General features: G+C 36.9%; 1 protein-coding gene across 4 annotated transcripts in view; it reads left to right on the top strand.

Moving 5' to 3' along the window:
- Window positions 1-13,848, top strand: part of LOC108756434 (inactive dipeptidyl peptidase 10) — an 81,544-nt gene that overhangs the window by 45,770 nt on the left and 21,926 nt on the right. For 3 of the 4 annotated variants that reach the window (XM_018500239.1, XM_018500240.1, XM_018500242.1), the window contains exon 2: window positions 10,806-11,051. In XM_018500239.1, the coding sequence (XP_018355741.1) occupies window positions 10,950-11,051 (102 nt within the window). In that variant the 5' untranslated portion in view covers window positions 10,806-10,949. The remainder of the gene's footprint in view (window positions 1-10,805; window positions 11,052-13,848) is intronic. The other variant, XM_018500243.1, reaches the window with a different exon arrangement.

Raw genomic sequence — 13,848 nt, 5'->3', positions numbered from 1 at the left:
GATTAAAATAAACCTAATTAAATAAGAGAAATCTTTTTTGCGGTCAAAGCGGATTAATGTTTAAATATTTTCTGTGTTAAATTTATATTAAAAAATATATATTCAAATATATTCGGATAATGATCAATAATATTCTGTTATATAAACATCTTTACAAGAATATTAATAATCTGAATTTTTTAGATACTTTCTTATAGCAAAATGTAAGAATTTCTATGAGAGAAAATATTTTTAAATATATTTCCATTGTATAATCTACAATTAAGAAATAAATTCAATATGTTTTGAAAAATTTCTTATTATTCATAACACAGTTTTTGTGTGGACAAATTGGGAAAGAAAATAAATCATTTTGGAAAAGAAAACAAATCCGTTTGATGAAGATGATCTCTCGAAAGTTACCTTTCTATGACCGAGGGAAGGAGTCACTCAGGAGACAAAAATTAAGAAATAAAAGACACGGAATTCGAGTTATCTGTCAGGATCAAGCAAGGGAAGGATCATTTTGCGAAAGGGATGTTGAGATAGAACGAGAAAACGAGCAGAGTAAAGTTTCTAAGAAAGGATCGAACTCTCGACTCGCGGGAGGATAAAACTTCGGATGGCACGTAATCGTCGGTGAGCCACGTCGGCAGTACATCGAAAATGCGAAACGCTGAAATTGCAACGGGATAGCGGGGTGAGAAGGTTTCTACGGAAACTGCACATCGGGATATGGCAGGATCCACGAAGGGAATTAAGCCACATTCCTGCGGAGTAGCCGCGTAAGGGATTAAGCTATACGGAAACGGAGACGAGAACGCCACGCCGATTTTCTTGCGAGATTCTCCGTGGCGATGGTGATTTCTGAGGAACAATTACGGTGCGCATGAAGATCGTTCCGTTTCTTCCGGATCTTTTTTCTCACACAAAATCGGAACGAGAATAGTTATACATAGAATAATTCAGAAAATGCTTTCTCAATTTAGCTTCTTCTATGATAACGATCACCTATTCTTCGTACGCTCCGTCACTGGATTAAAACTTCACGCTTAATTAATGCGCTATAATTAAAGAGATTTAATCTGACAACGATTTATCGCGGGATATGCATCACGCTGTGCCACAGGATTCGCATATCTTAAAGACTAGACGCCATATTGGATCTGAATATTTTATTGGCTGTTAGCAAATTTCATCCAAAATTTACATAAAATTTGCTCGTAGAATTAAACCTTATCGGCGACGTGGAATTTATAGTTTATACCTTCGTATCTCGGCACAATAACTTATCCTTTAAGCGCCGTCGCGATATAATGATCGCGTATTATGATACGACGTCGTATGATCAAATTGTAATTAATAGTTGTTCCATTGTTGTTACAGCGATGAAAAATTCTCATTCTCGTTTAATGATTATCTGAAAAGATTTAAAGCACGTCCTCTCCGTAGTAACTTACGATAAAATAAAGTCGTGAGTTTACGTCAAACTTTAGATCGGCTCCGTAACTTGGATGGAGGGATATTGTACGCTCGGGGAAGATCGATTCGCAAACGCGGCATACCGCATACTGCATGGCGGGATATTCTTCGGATTTGTAGTCGTCGAACGGAGTCGGGTCCGGGGCACGAGATTAACCGTCTTGGTTACGAGCCAGGTCACCTCTCGCTTTATTTCTGTGTCGCGCGTAAAGACGCGCCCGTTGACGTTTACGCGCGTTTCCCGAGGACTTTTTGTCATCTCCCTGACACGAATAACAGTCCCAAGATTAGCGTAGCGCTCTAAAATCCTGCAGATTCAATTTTCTTGTACACCAACCGTAGCGTTCATGTACACTGTTAAATTCATAATATCAAATTACACCCAATTTGAGTTATTTTTAATTATTATTTTTAACTACACTATAAGTCGCCACTGCTTCTAGCCAATATATCGTTAACTTGACTAAAACAACGGAGAGAAATAATTTAACTCAAGAAACTGTATTAAATTTGATTTTAGTTTATTATTTATCAAATGCATACACACGTTAATATGGATGATGTTTACTTTGATATTAATCACAGAAATGAATTGATTTTATCACGAAAGTTAAAATACTCATGAAAGTTAAAAACAACAAACGTTATGTAACTTAAAAGATTAATAACATTTTATCATCTTTTAACTTGTATAAATTATTTCTATGATTAATATCAAAGTAAATATCCGTCCATATTAATGTGTGCATTTAGTAAATAATAAACAAAATTTTAATCAAATTTAATACATTTTTCTGAATTAAACTGATTAACTTCATTGTTTTAGTAATTAAATTAACGATACATTGGTTAGAAACACTGGCGACTTATAGAAATAATTCGTAGAAATAAAAATAACTCAAATTAGTAAAATTTGACATAATTTAACAGTGCATAACTGCGAATACTGCGGTCGGTATACAAGAAAATGGGATCTACAGGGTTTTAAAGCGCCACGCTAATCTTGGCACTATCGCCATTGCTCCTTTGATACCTAACAGTGTACGCGGGAATTATATTCCGAGTGAATTTAATTTTCTAATGTATCGCGTGAGTGCTCTCTTTTTCCTTCTCTCGTTCTCTAATTCGAATAGTTTCGCAAATACGGATATCTGAATTCTCGGATATCGACATCAGCGAGTATTTGGATCGTATTAAATAGATAGGTTTTGATACGGATGTTAAGCATGCTCGCTCTCATCAATCGATTGAGCGTGGATACAACAGGTAGTTTCAGGAGACAATAACGCGATTACAGTGAATCCGCAGGACGATCAGTCTTCTCCGTGGATCACTGTTGAAAGACAACGCATACGGAAGAAGCCCGTTCGTTTCTGTCGTCCTCGCAAATGGAACCAACGGGTGTCAAGAAAAGAATCCTACAATTACCGTTAATTAATGTGTTTCGCGTCTCGAGAAGGAAAATACACTGGGGAAATTCAAGACAATCGTATTTTCAAGGAGAACGAATTTAGATAGCTCCACCGTGAAACGGTCCTAGATACCAATTAGAGTGCTTGAAATTTTTCGCAGACTTTTTTTTTCGGACTTTTATCTCGTTCGCGACAATTAGTTGGACCTATTATAGTTAAGTAACTATTTATCCCCTAAATTCGATCGCATACGACAAATCTCTTACTCTTTCTACATAATCGATTGTTATATGAAGAAGAAGATCACTTCTTTTTCTGCGCTTTCTCATCGATATTCAGTTTATTACGTTTAATTAAGCTTACCATGTATTATTTTAACTTTCAAATTACTTGGCTCCATTTCATCGTCTGCTTTTAGCAAAATTGTAGCAGAAATTAAGTTATAATTGAGAAAAAAGAACGAAAAATTGTCATATCGTTGACCAAAGCCATCGTAATTATAAGAAAATTTCACAATGCATTTCGTAATTGTTTAAATGCACTTATACGTAAACTATGTTTTATCAAAACATAATTAATTTGTCATTATCGGGTTACAAGGCTGTATTTTCAGATACGTATATTTGAAAAACTACTCTCCTGTGGAAAAGATTTTAACCCGGACTCTAAAGCGAGTATAAGTACTTATTGCAAGTTAACAAGCTCCGTTCAAAGTGAGTTTCATTTTAACGGAATTTTAATACGAAGCTTACTTATTATGAAACTTAATTCTAGTTAACACAAGATATTTAATATCGCAACAATCAAAAGTTGCGAGCAAAGTGGGTCTAAATTGTATTTCCGTCAAGTAAAGATCATTTTCACGTTCATCAGAGAAACCGAATCTCATATGAATTTTCAAGTACAAAGCAAGCGCACGCATCTAGAAACGTGCTGACGAACGAATCATCGATCTGTTCGCATGACTTAACGTTTTTCCTTCTGTAGAAAAAAGCTTAAAAAACCGGGGAATCCAGAATCGTCATCGGTATCGAAGCGCAAGCTGGCTTCATTCCGGTGCATTCGTCATCGTTTTTCGCGCGTCCGATCGGACGCTCCTTTCGACTCAGGGACAGACAAATGGCTTTGTTTTCGAATGGCTGCGTTTTCGCGTAAGCGGACATTGATTACCGGCAGTTGAAAAAGTTAACTTCGCGCTTGGGGAATCGCTATGCATGCACCGTGCGCGTTTGCATCGTGATCCGACGTGAGTACAACGTTATTTACGAGACACCGGTTCCCTCGAGGAGGTAATACCGAGTCCTCTTTACTGAAGTCCCAACTGAAATGAAGTTACGAACGTTCAGCCTCGATCGAGGATACTCTGTTCTTCGCGCGATCGTGATCCGATAATAGATTTTGACTGAGCGAGCCTCTTAACGCGTCGATTTGCGACAAGAAACAGATCCTCAGAATATCAACTATCACGGATGTATACCGTAACATCGCGTACTGTTATGGATAGAAATATTCTGACTTTTGTAATTGAAATTATTGGAGAGTCCTATAGAAAAGTGTTCACTTTTAAACGCTACACTGTGGAAATAACAGACGTATGGCAATACATCCGATTCGGCTGCTTATAATTTTCACAAAAATGAACATATAAATAAACAAATTTTTTTAATGCCAGATATTAAAGAACAGAATAATAGATAAAAAAACAGATATATGTATGTATCTTCATTAACACGTTCTATACCGTAGGTCACCGGTGACTTTTCGTTCGAGTCTTTTGAGATATTTTGGCTACATAAAAAAATGTAATTATGAAATAATTCTTAATATTATTCGTGGATACGTAGTTATAATTTTTTACGCAATATTAGTACATTAGACCTTCTTCGTAATAATTTCTGTAATTGTTTTTAATCGTTATGAAAAACACATTATTTAATAAATATAATAAACACAAACAAAAATACTGGGTCATCGATGACGTGGTGATCAGGTCATTTAAAATTGGTTTATTTACAACGGAACGTGTAAATAAAGCTGTCTCTACATAATTCGCAAATAGCAAAACGTAGTTCGCAAATGCAGATGCAGAATGACGTATCGCCGCACGCAAGATACACGCAGATGCAAATCAACCGCAATGAACTCAACTGCGACAGCGTTGACATTTTGAAGCGTTGATATTTTAATTTAAGTCAAGTTAGATTAACTATGTGCCTGTCATTTTCTACATCACGGAAATTTATAAAAAGGGCGGCTTCCTGCTGATAAATACAAAATTTATTTTTATTATTGTTTGCTGTTTTGTCATTGGTCAACTCAGCCGCAGTCAGTGCAGAAGTTAACATGACAGTCCAGTCCAGTCTATATGGGTCGCTATTCGCAAAAACTAAATCTTCATGCTACGAATTACATTTTGCGATTTGTGAATTATGTAGAGTTCAAAGAAATTATAAGCAATGGAAAAAGTATTAAAAAATGTTGGAAGAAGAAAGCCAGGTGTATCACATCAAAAAAGGTGTTTAAAGGGTTAACAATAAAGGGTTCATAGTAGAAAATCAGATTTTTCATTTTTTAGAAGAACGATACATGAGTTTGTATAAATTGCTCGAACAAGCAATGATACAAGCAAATAAAACTCTCAATTTCGTCAATGCCTGTAGTCTAACAAAAAAAAAAGGGAGCGCAAATATTGACAAACGCTACCGTTCGTATTTCAGCTTTAAATAACTGGGGAACTAATAATTCTAAACGATTGTAGTTATAAACTATTATTGCATACAAATGTCAAATTTCAATCCGGATATTTACTTGTGGCAAGTGTCTTCGCGATACGAACTCCAGAACAGTATAATATCGGTCGCTCATGGCAGAGTGTGTATTCGCATTAAGCAAATGTGTACCTCTACATAACTGCAAAAGCAATTCGAGCAAACAAGATTGCTTTGAAGGAGGAACACAAAGTAGACTAAAGCCCTCTTAGAAACAAACGCTTCATTTGTTTCTTATTGTCTTTCGCGAAATTGCGGAATCAAGTATATCGTTTCGGAGTGGATTTTGCGAGGGGCGCAACTCATAACGAAAGATAAAAACGATGTCGGCGGTCCGGCACATTCCCCTCATACTTATTTGCTATACGTACGTCTGCGTGTGCATCCAATATGCAGTAGCAAATTTCAGAGGGGTTAGCGATACCGTGTTTGTATGCCAACATTGGCAACCCGATGAACGCAGCGTTCATCCAATTCGCATCGATGTGCACTGTTGATTTAAGCATCACGCGTCTCGCCACCGATAAACGAATCCTGAAATTTCGTTTGGGTACGGCCCAGGAACGCCATTTATCCTTCGGCATTTATCCTGTCCGCACAACCGTTAGGAGAAATGGTAACGTAGTAAACAAACGCAAAAATTTGCACGAGAGTCTATATAAAATAAGAGACTTAATGTTTGGAAAAACGACTTTGGACAAAAATTAATAAAAAAAAAAAAAAAAAGGATTTTGAAGTGAAAGAAATTGATTTAGATAGTCATCTTTGTAATATAATTATAAAAATAATAAAAAGATAAATTGTAATAACAGTTGGGAAAAAAATTAAGGGAGAACTTTTACCCCTTTGTCACCTCTCAAGGGAAAATCTTTTACCCCTTTCTGCCACAAGGAATAAAATATTAAGCTGCGAGTCAAACTCATATCCCGTTCTATCCCGATATCTCTTATCTTGGTTTTCCTTAAGCTTATTCCATAATATCCTGTAGTACATATTTGATAGCATAGTTCTCGCGAATAATAATATACAGTATAAATATGTTAAATTAGTAGCACTCGCACATATGCACTCGTAATGTTTTAAACAAATTGCACACGAAGATAATATAATAAAATAGTATTTTCATGGATTTTGCTGCAACGTAATTACGAGATTTTCTCTGCTCTCCAGTAAATCGAAAATTTTCGCAAATACGCGATATGTGGTACACCAGCAGGCTTTAAACGGAGAAATAAATTGCGTAATTTCCAACTACGCAATAATTGGAATCAAAGAACCTGAAAAATGCAGGCGTTGTTACGATACCGAGTAGATGTTTGTAAAATGCGCGTTTGTATAATGTTGCGTTATTGAAATAATTAAAACAGTTAATTGTGCGTCGCAAAAAATTTATGCGATAAACAAGTAAATAGTTGCCAAGTAGCGTTTATATTGCGGATTTGATAAACGTATGTATGAGCTATCTGTCAGATAGTTACGGATTGACGCTTTTTGACTTCTCGGGTAATCCACGAGTCTCGAGAGGAAAATTCTAAATACCAACGTTGACGGTAACATGGAAATGAAAACCAGGTGATAACAGAGAAAAGACATCGGAAAGGTCGGCGCGGGTATCGATCTTTGTAACACCCGATATTTTCCTCACAGAGGAATCATCTTTCATGAGAATGTAATAGATGAAGAAAAAAAATTTTGAAAAGCCGTGGAGTATCTGGAACATTCTGCGAGACGGAGAAGCGTAATTGCTTCCTGCTTGGAGATAATGATCCTACTTCAAAGAGTAGTAAGAATAAGTCACGACAAATTTCATCCTTAGAGAATGCGGTATAGATACGATCTGAAGGATACTGCAGAATTCGTCATACAGGATGTCGTTTGGCAGGGGTTGCCGCTATATCTGTCCCATTTTAGCGGGAAAAGATTCATGTTGTAGACATATGAATGTGAAAAATATGGATAACAGACAATCAATTCAAAACTTTTCGTATGCACTGAGAGAAAAGTTTTTGATATTTGCGATTATAATTGATACTTGTGAAATATATTACATGTAATTATGATTGTTACTACTATGTTATATAGTTGTTCCAAAAAACGATATTATAAATTACATATAATTAAATTGTAATAATTGCGACCATTTTTATGGTAAGAACAACTATAAGTCTTCATTAATCATTTGTATTTATTTTCGGTGCCAACTACATATTTTTGTTGATAGAACTGCACGTATAATTATTATTGTTAACATTATAGCAATAATAATCATAACATAATAATAATCATAATAATTGTAACATGTAATTATGACAATAAATATCATAAATTTTTCTTTCAGTGAATTATTGGATCTTACAATATTTTTTGCTCTATAATAACGAAACACCTATATAATTTAATTATAACAAAGTATACTTCTTAAGGGAGTTTTTTTTTTTTAAGGAAAGCGAGCCGTATTTTAAATGCCAACTTTGCAATTTAATCTGCCTATAATTCGTCGATCGATCAAATAAAGAAGATGGCTAGGGCATCGTATGAAATATTTTACGAGCCAATTTGGCGCCACATAGTTCGTACGCGAAGCAGGATGCTTTTGCAAAAAAGTCCGGGAGGAGTGAGCTTAACGAAATTGCGGATCCATTCGTCGTGCTAGCAGTGAGAATTCGATTACCCGGTGCGCGTTTCTTACGGACTTTCTTACGGAACGGAGATTTGGAATTGATTTACAACACCGATACAAGGCAGATCGAATAAAACAACATGGTAGGTGGATCGGTCAGGCTCAATCGTTATCACAACGAAATAAACTTGCAACTGCGTTACGTGACTCAAACTTTCCTTTCCATTATCTCATATTTTCAATCATTTCAATACATCTCTGCAATCACAGTGAGCACATCTGTCTCTCTCTTGAGAAAAGAAAAATTTCTCTTCTAAGAGATTTTATTCGGAGCCATTAATTTATTGCCGCTTAAATTAGTTGTGATAACAGACACACATTTTTGACGCCACCTATAATAGCTGCTTTTTGAAATTCCATTGCGACACAGATCGTGTACGGTTTTGTCCTTTCCGCCGTGCAGACAACCGCGGAAGGATTAATCCGGTTAGCTCGCGCGAGCCATGCTCGACTGTGACTGATGAATGAAATCCGGGGGATGGAGATCCGGGGTGGTCGACCTTATTCTGCGTCAGCCCCGTCCTCCATGCAGCATTCGCGAATCCACTTGCGATCATCCCCTCGTGCATCCCCTCTTTTCCTCGTTTCCGCGACCTCTCGACTATTCCTCCGTCCCCTCGCCCCGTAGTCCCTCCCGTAGCCATCTTCACCGAGAGGTATGTATATCCACACAGTCTACCGCGCCACTGACGTAACCCTTCTGACGTCACATGGAGCTAACACGGCGCGCGCTACCCCTGCATCCTCCGCAACGAGGACAACGCTCCCTCTCGTAGAAGAGGCTCCTCGCCTTTTTTTCTCTCTTCACTTCTGCCCTCTTACTGATGAACATATCAATGTTTATCAATGAACGTTTATGCTAAGAGGCAATAACGATTAACAGAGACGTTTACCGCAGCCCTTTCGCGTCACCGATCGAGCGACAATTTGATATTTAATTCAAGAACACGATTAAACCATGACCTGTGCACGAAGATAGTATAAATTCACATGTATTCCACACATTAATTATTACAATCAAGGTCGCGTCACGATGATATATCGTAAAATGGTAGATAATAAATTTTATTTCTATATCTTTCGATATTCATCGAGAGAAGATACAAGCGTACATCCTTGATTATTTACGAGGAGAATTTAACCTTCATCCGTAATCATCTCATAATGTTGTTCAAAGTTTTTGACAAGATAATTTCTCAGTTGCCGTCGTATTAAAATGATATTATGATAATCGCGTTCATACTTTATAACTCGAGATGCGAACGAGCTCAGAATTCAAACTCGACGTAAAACGATTTTCATCGCGTAAGACTTTGCGATTAGCCGAGCTGTTTAATTTTACAGATGTATTTCCGCCCTCCGAAATCTCCAGCGGCGCATTATTCCACGTAACGATGGAAAAATAGGAGAAGGAAAAGATCGATCGGCTGCTCTCTCTGGATGCCATCCCTTCTCCTCCCGCGCGTCTCCTTTGTATTTCTTTTACGCTCCATAAATTCGCAGTAGCCGAAATCGGTACTTCGTTATCGCGATCTCGTTTCAGTTACTGAACACATACCGTTGTAACTTTGTTGCGCAGAAAAAAAAAATACCTAACAACTGGGTTAGCCAAACTTTTCTTCCTCTCCTTCTCATACAAATCTCGAGTTTAAACACTGAAACTTTTACACGGATTCGGGGCGTTGACTAATCGTACCGCGCAGATATTAAATTCCTCCGGAAAAATTACGACGAGCGTCGAAGTGATCGTCGATTTTGGCATCTGGCAACGTTCGCGATATAAAAAGATACAACAAAAATTCGGACAAATTGTATAATTCAATAATACAGATTATTGTGTCGAACAATTTGAAATTTCTTCTTGTAATTTTGCCCGTAAATATATTGAAATATTTACCCACAAAATTTTATTAAATCTTAATATATATTTCTTTGAATAGTACTAACTTTGGTAAGTAAACATTCATTTACAGTAAATAAATATTTATTGAATAAAAAAAAAATGATAAATCACAAATGAATGATTTTTGTATCAAATAAATATATGTTTATATTTGCTTGAATGTTTACTTAGAATTATTCAAAGTAATAATTATTAAAATTTAATTTTTTCTCCAGTGTACGTACTTGAACGTATTGCGTACAATTCAGCTTTATAGCCGTACTGATAAGTTCACGGCTTCAATTTAACGTTATCTCTGAATACCACACTTAACTCCCAGACCGAAGTTCAGATTAAGTTTCACTTTCCCAGTCTTCATCATCCACGAGCTTACCCTCTATCTTCTTTATCCCCTTTTGCCTTCTTGCCATCCTTCGATATTCTATCTCCTCCGATTCAATATTCATCGGCTTTCATCAATTCATTCGGTAATTTCACCGTTAAATTGGCCGAGTGTGTATACCTTTCCGCTGCTCTTCACGCCATATTTTACCGTATATAAATTTATTAAGTCTCGTTTTCTTTCCCTTTTTTTTTTGCAGGTGAGGAAACTGTGGATTGGTGTAATAAAACCTCGGCCCCAGGTGTGGCCCGGGGGTTACCCTGGGGACCTTGGAGAAGCGATCGTGCCAAGACGAAGTGGCTGAGAACGACGAAGGACACGGGAGGCGGAGGAGGAGGCCGCTATGAACGCCAGCGTTAACGTCGAAAGGAACTCCTGGCGGCTGCCTCCCGATGAGACCGTCCAGGTCGCCGATCCCCGTTCAAAATCAGCCCAGGTAAAAGAGGTAAATCGCTCAGCCGGCTCACCAAGTGGTCCCTATCCTAATCTTCGAGTACTTCTTGTGGATTGTACGATCAGGTTTAAATGCATGTAGATGTACGGTCGATGGATGGAAGTTGATACTGACTATTAATTCGCTAGTACTGATTATTAATTCGCGAACGATTACAAAAAAATCAAGCTCACGGTCGAGACGCGAGTTAATAATCTATACTGCGCAATAATTCACGGTTTTTAGATTGAAAAGCGTAGAGAAATAAACAAGATCGATGTGATTTATTGTACTGGATTGTTTATATAGCCGCACACAATGGCAAATCTATGAATGCATAGAATCAATCTTTCTTTCATACATAATCCTTCAAGTAGTTGAACTAGATGAGATAGTTCCATCTACACGTCATCTCATCTCTAAAAAATGTATTTAATATAAAAGTACAATATAAATATTAAAATGTGGAAATAAATATTACTATTTTCCGTCTAATAACTTCCCTATGAAAATTTCAGAATAATGTCCCATATAAAGTGATGGGCTTGAGACAAATCGAAAACTTTGAAAATACATATATTAAAAAATCTCGAAACATTTGAAATTATTATTCGAAATAAAAAACTTTTAAATCTTATATTTTTTAAAAATATATTTTTTCAAAATTATTTAACTTATATTATTATCTTAATTATTATATTATAATTTGATGACGTTTTATATATCGTTATAGATAACAATTTTGTCTTTAAGAATAAGTGTTTGAAATATTTATAAACGCTTTTAAGGGAAGATTTTCCAGATAATTCAAAACTTTCCAGAGTTTCGAGATATTCAAAACTTTCAATGTTTTCAAGAACTTTCAATTTTAAATGATACTCGAAGCAATTCAAATCTTCATACGACTGAATTATTTCTAGATTTTCGGAAAAAGAAATTCATACGCCTGTCATTAGACTTTTAATTGATGTTAAAATGTCATGATTGTATGTGTTGCATTTTGCCTATCATAGACGGTAATGTTCGATTTGAGTACCGGATCGTACGACGGTTAAGCCCCTCACAGGCGCACGTGCTCGCAAAGTGGTAGAATTACTTGCGTTAAGTGCCGATAGCAGTATTAGTGACCACTCGGAGTAATACATTCAAATAGCGTAGTTACGCCGCGTATAAACTACGAGTACTATAACTCGGTAATCGGAGTATCGTTTCCAGAGCGGTAGTTAGCACAGCAGACTATCACGAGTAGACATTAGATATTCATGTTGCACGATTTTTGTAAATATTCAGTTCTCTCGCAAAAGACCAGGCCTTTCCACAGAACACCACCTTCTGATAGAAAATTCGTTGAAATCTCGATAGCTCCAAACTGTTTGTTTACTTAGCCTTTCTGCGTGAAAGGGCTAAATTTACAATTATCCTGCGACATTCCTAATAACGTTCAGTCATTGATTAATATCTCAACTTTAATTGGATGACCACTTTGACAAAGGTAGCAATTAGGCAGCAATAATTACTGCTTGTTCAGCGACGGAATACAAAACCTCTCGACGGGATGTTTAAAATAAACGCCTTAACGTCTCGTTAACTCGACATCAACGTTCTCTCGAGCGCGTGTGAAAACAGGCTATGCAATAACGCGTGTAAATACATATAAACTCAGATATGTTACGGAATAGCGATAATTAATTGTGGCTATCAATCGAGCCATTGCGAGGAAAATGATAATAAAGTCACATATTCCATACGTGACAAAAGTATTCAGTTTTTACAAAGCAGTTTTTACAAACACACGCTTATTTTTTTTAGGCACGCCACCTTGTTACGTAAAATTGTTTCTTTATCTACCAGACGGCTCTTTCGTTCTGGTTTATGAGTACTTGCAAGTCCACGGAAGTGTTACTAAAGTTTCCCGCCGGTTTCCGCCTGTCGTTTATTCCCACCTCCGTCTCCGCGCTTGCACGAGAAGTAGTTTAATTATATTTAAATGAACCGACCGTCCAGAACAAAGGCTACGATCCGACGACATCCTTATTTTTGCGAAAATCATCGCGCTCGTTGAAAGTAAAATATAATCGCTTTTATTACACCAGTCGCGTGGATTCTCTCAATTATATCGAAATCACTTCTGCGTTTTATTCGTGTTACGTGAAAAACATTGAAAGGTTAACCGTTTAGCTCGCATCATTCCTAATTAACCTAATGTTCTCGATCGAGTGAATCCATATAAAAGAGCCGTGTTTTACACAATAAACGCACGTTAACGACCGCCCCTTATCACACCCAATCCATTAGCAGAACTATCAGTGAGATTCCACGAACCGTGCCTGCTTGTCCTTTGCTCACCTTTGACTTTTACTAGCTTCTGACTGTGCAAGTCGATTGAAGGAACAAACCATCACGAGTATCCGTCAACTGACCCGATTCGCTCTTTGACCGAGAATTCGAATCAACAAGCCTTCATCGAGAGTCATAAATAATTCATATAACTTAAACACCTAAAGGATTCTCGTAAAGGATTCAGAATTGTGGTGAAATTAAACTGTCCACAATACAAAAGCTTTATAATTGATAAATTAACGGAAAATTCATCAATGTCGTAGCTAATGGCGTAACTTCAGCTAGTCCAGACTTTTCGACAATTTTTTAATAATAGCATGTCCACGTGTCTTTGGCTGATCGATCAGTCCACTCGTTACTCTTATTCGTATGCAATTTTCGTGTGTGCCGTGTCCAGTCGATATCTACGAGCGTAAACAAATTTATCACCCGTCGCGTTGACGGGCAGAGAGAATGGGAAGAGAGGACC

The sequence above is a fragment of the Trachymyrmex septentrionalis genome, unplaced genomic scaffold, assembly GCF_001594115.1.
Source record: "Trachymyrmex septentrionalis isolate Tsep2-gDNA-1 unplaced genomic scaffold, Tsep1.0 scaffold127, whole genome shotgun sequence".
In the NCBI taxonomy this organism is placed as follows: domain Eukaryota; kingdom Metazoa; phylum Arthropoda; class Insecta; order Hymenoptera; family Formicidae; genus Trachymyrmex; species Trachymyrmex septentrionalis.
This window is presented reverse-complemented; position numbering and strand designations above follow the sequence as displayed.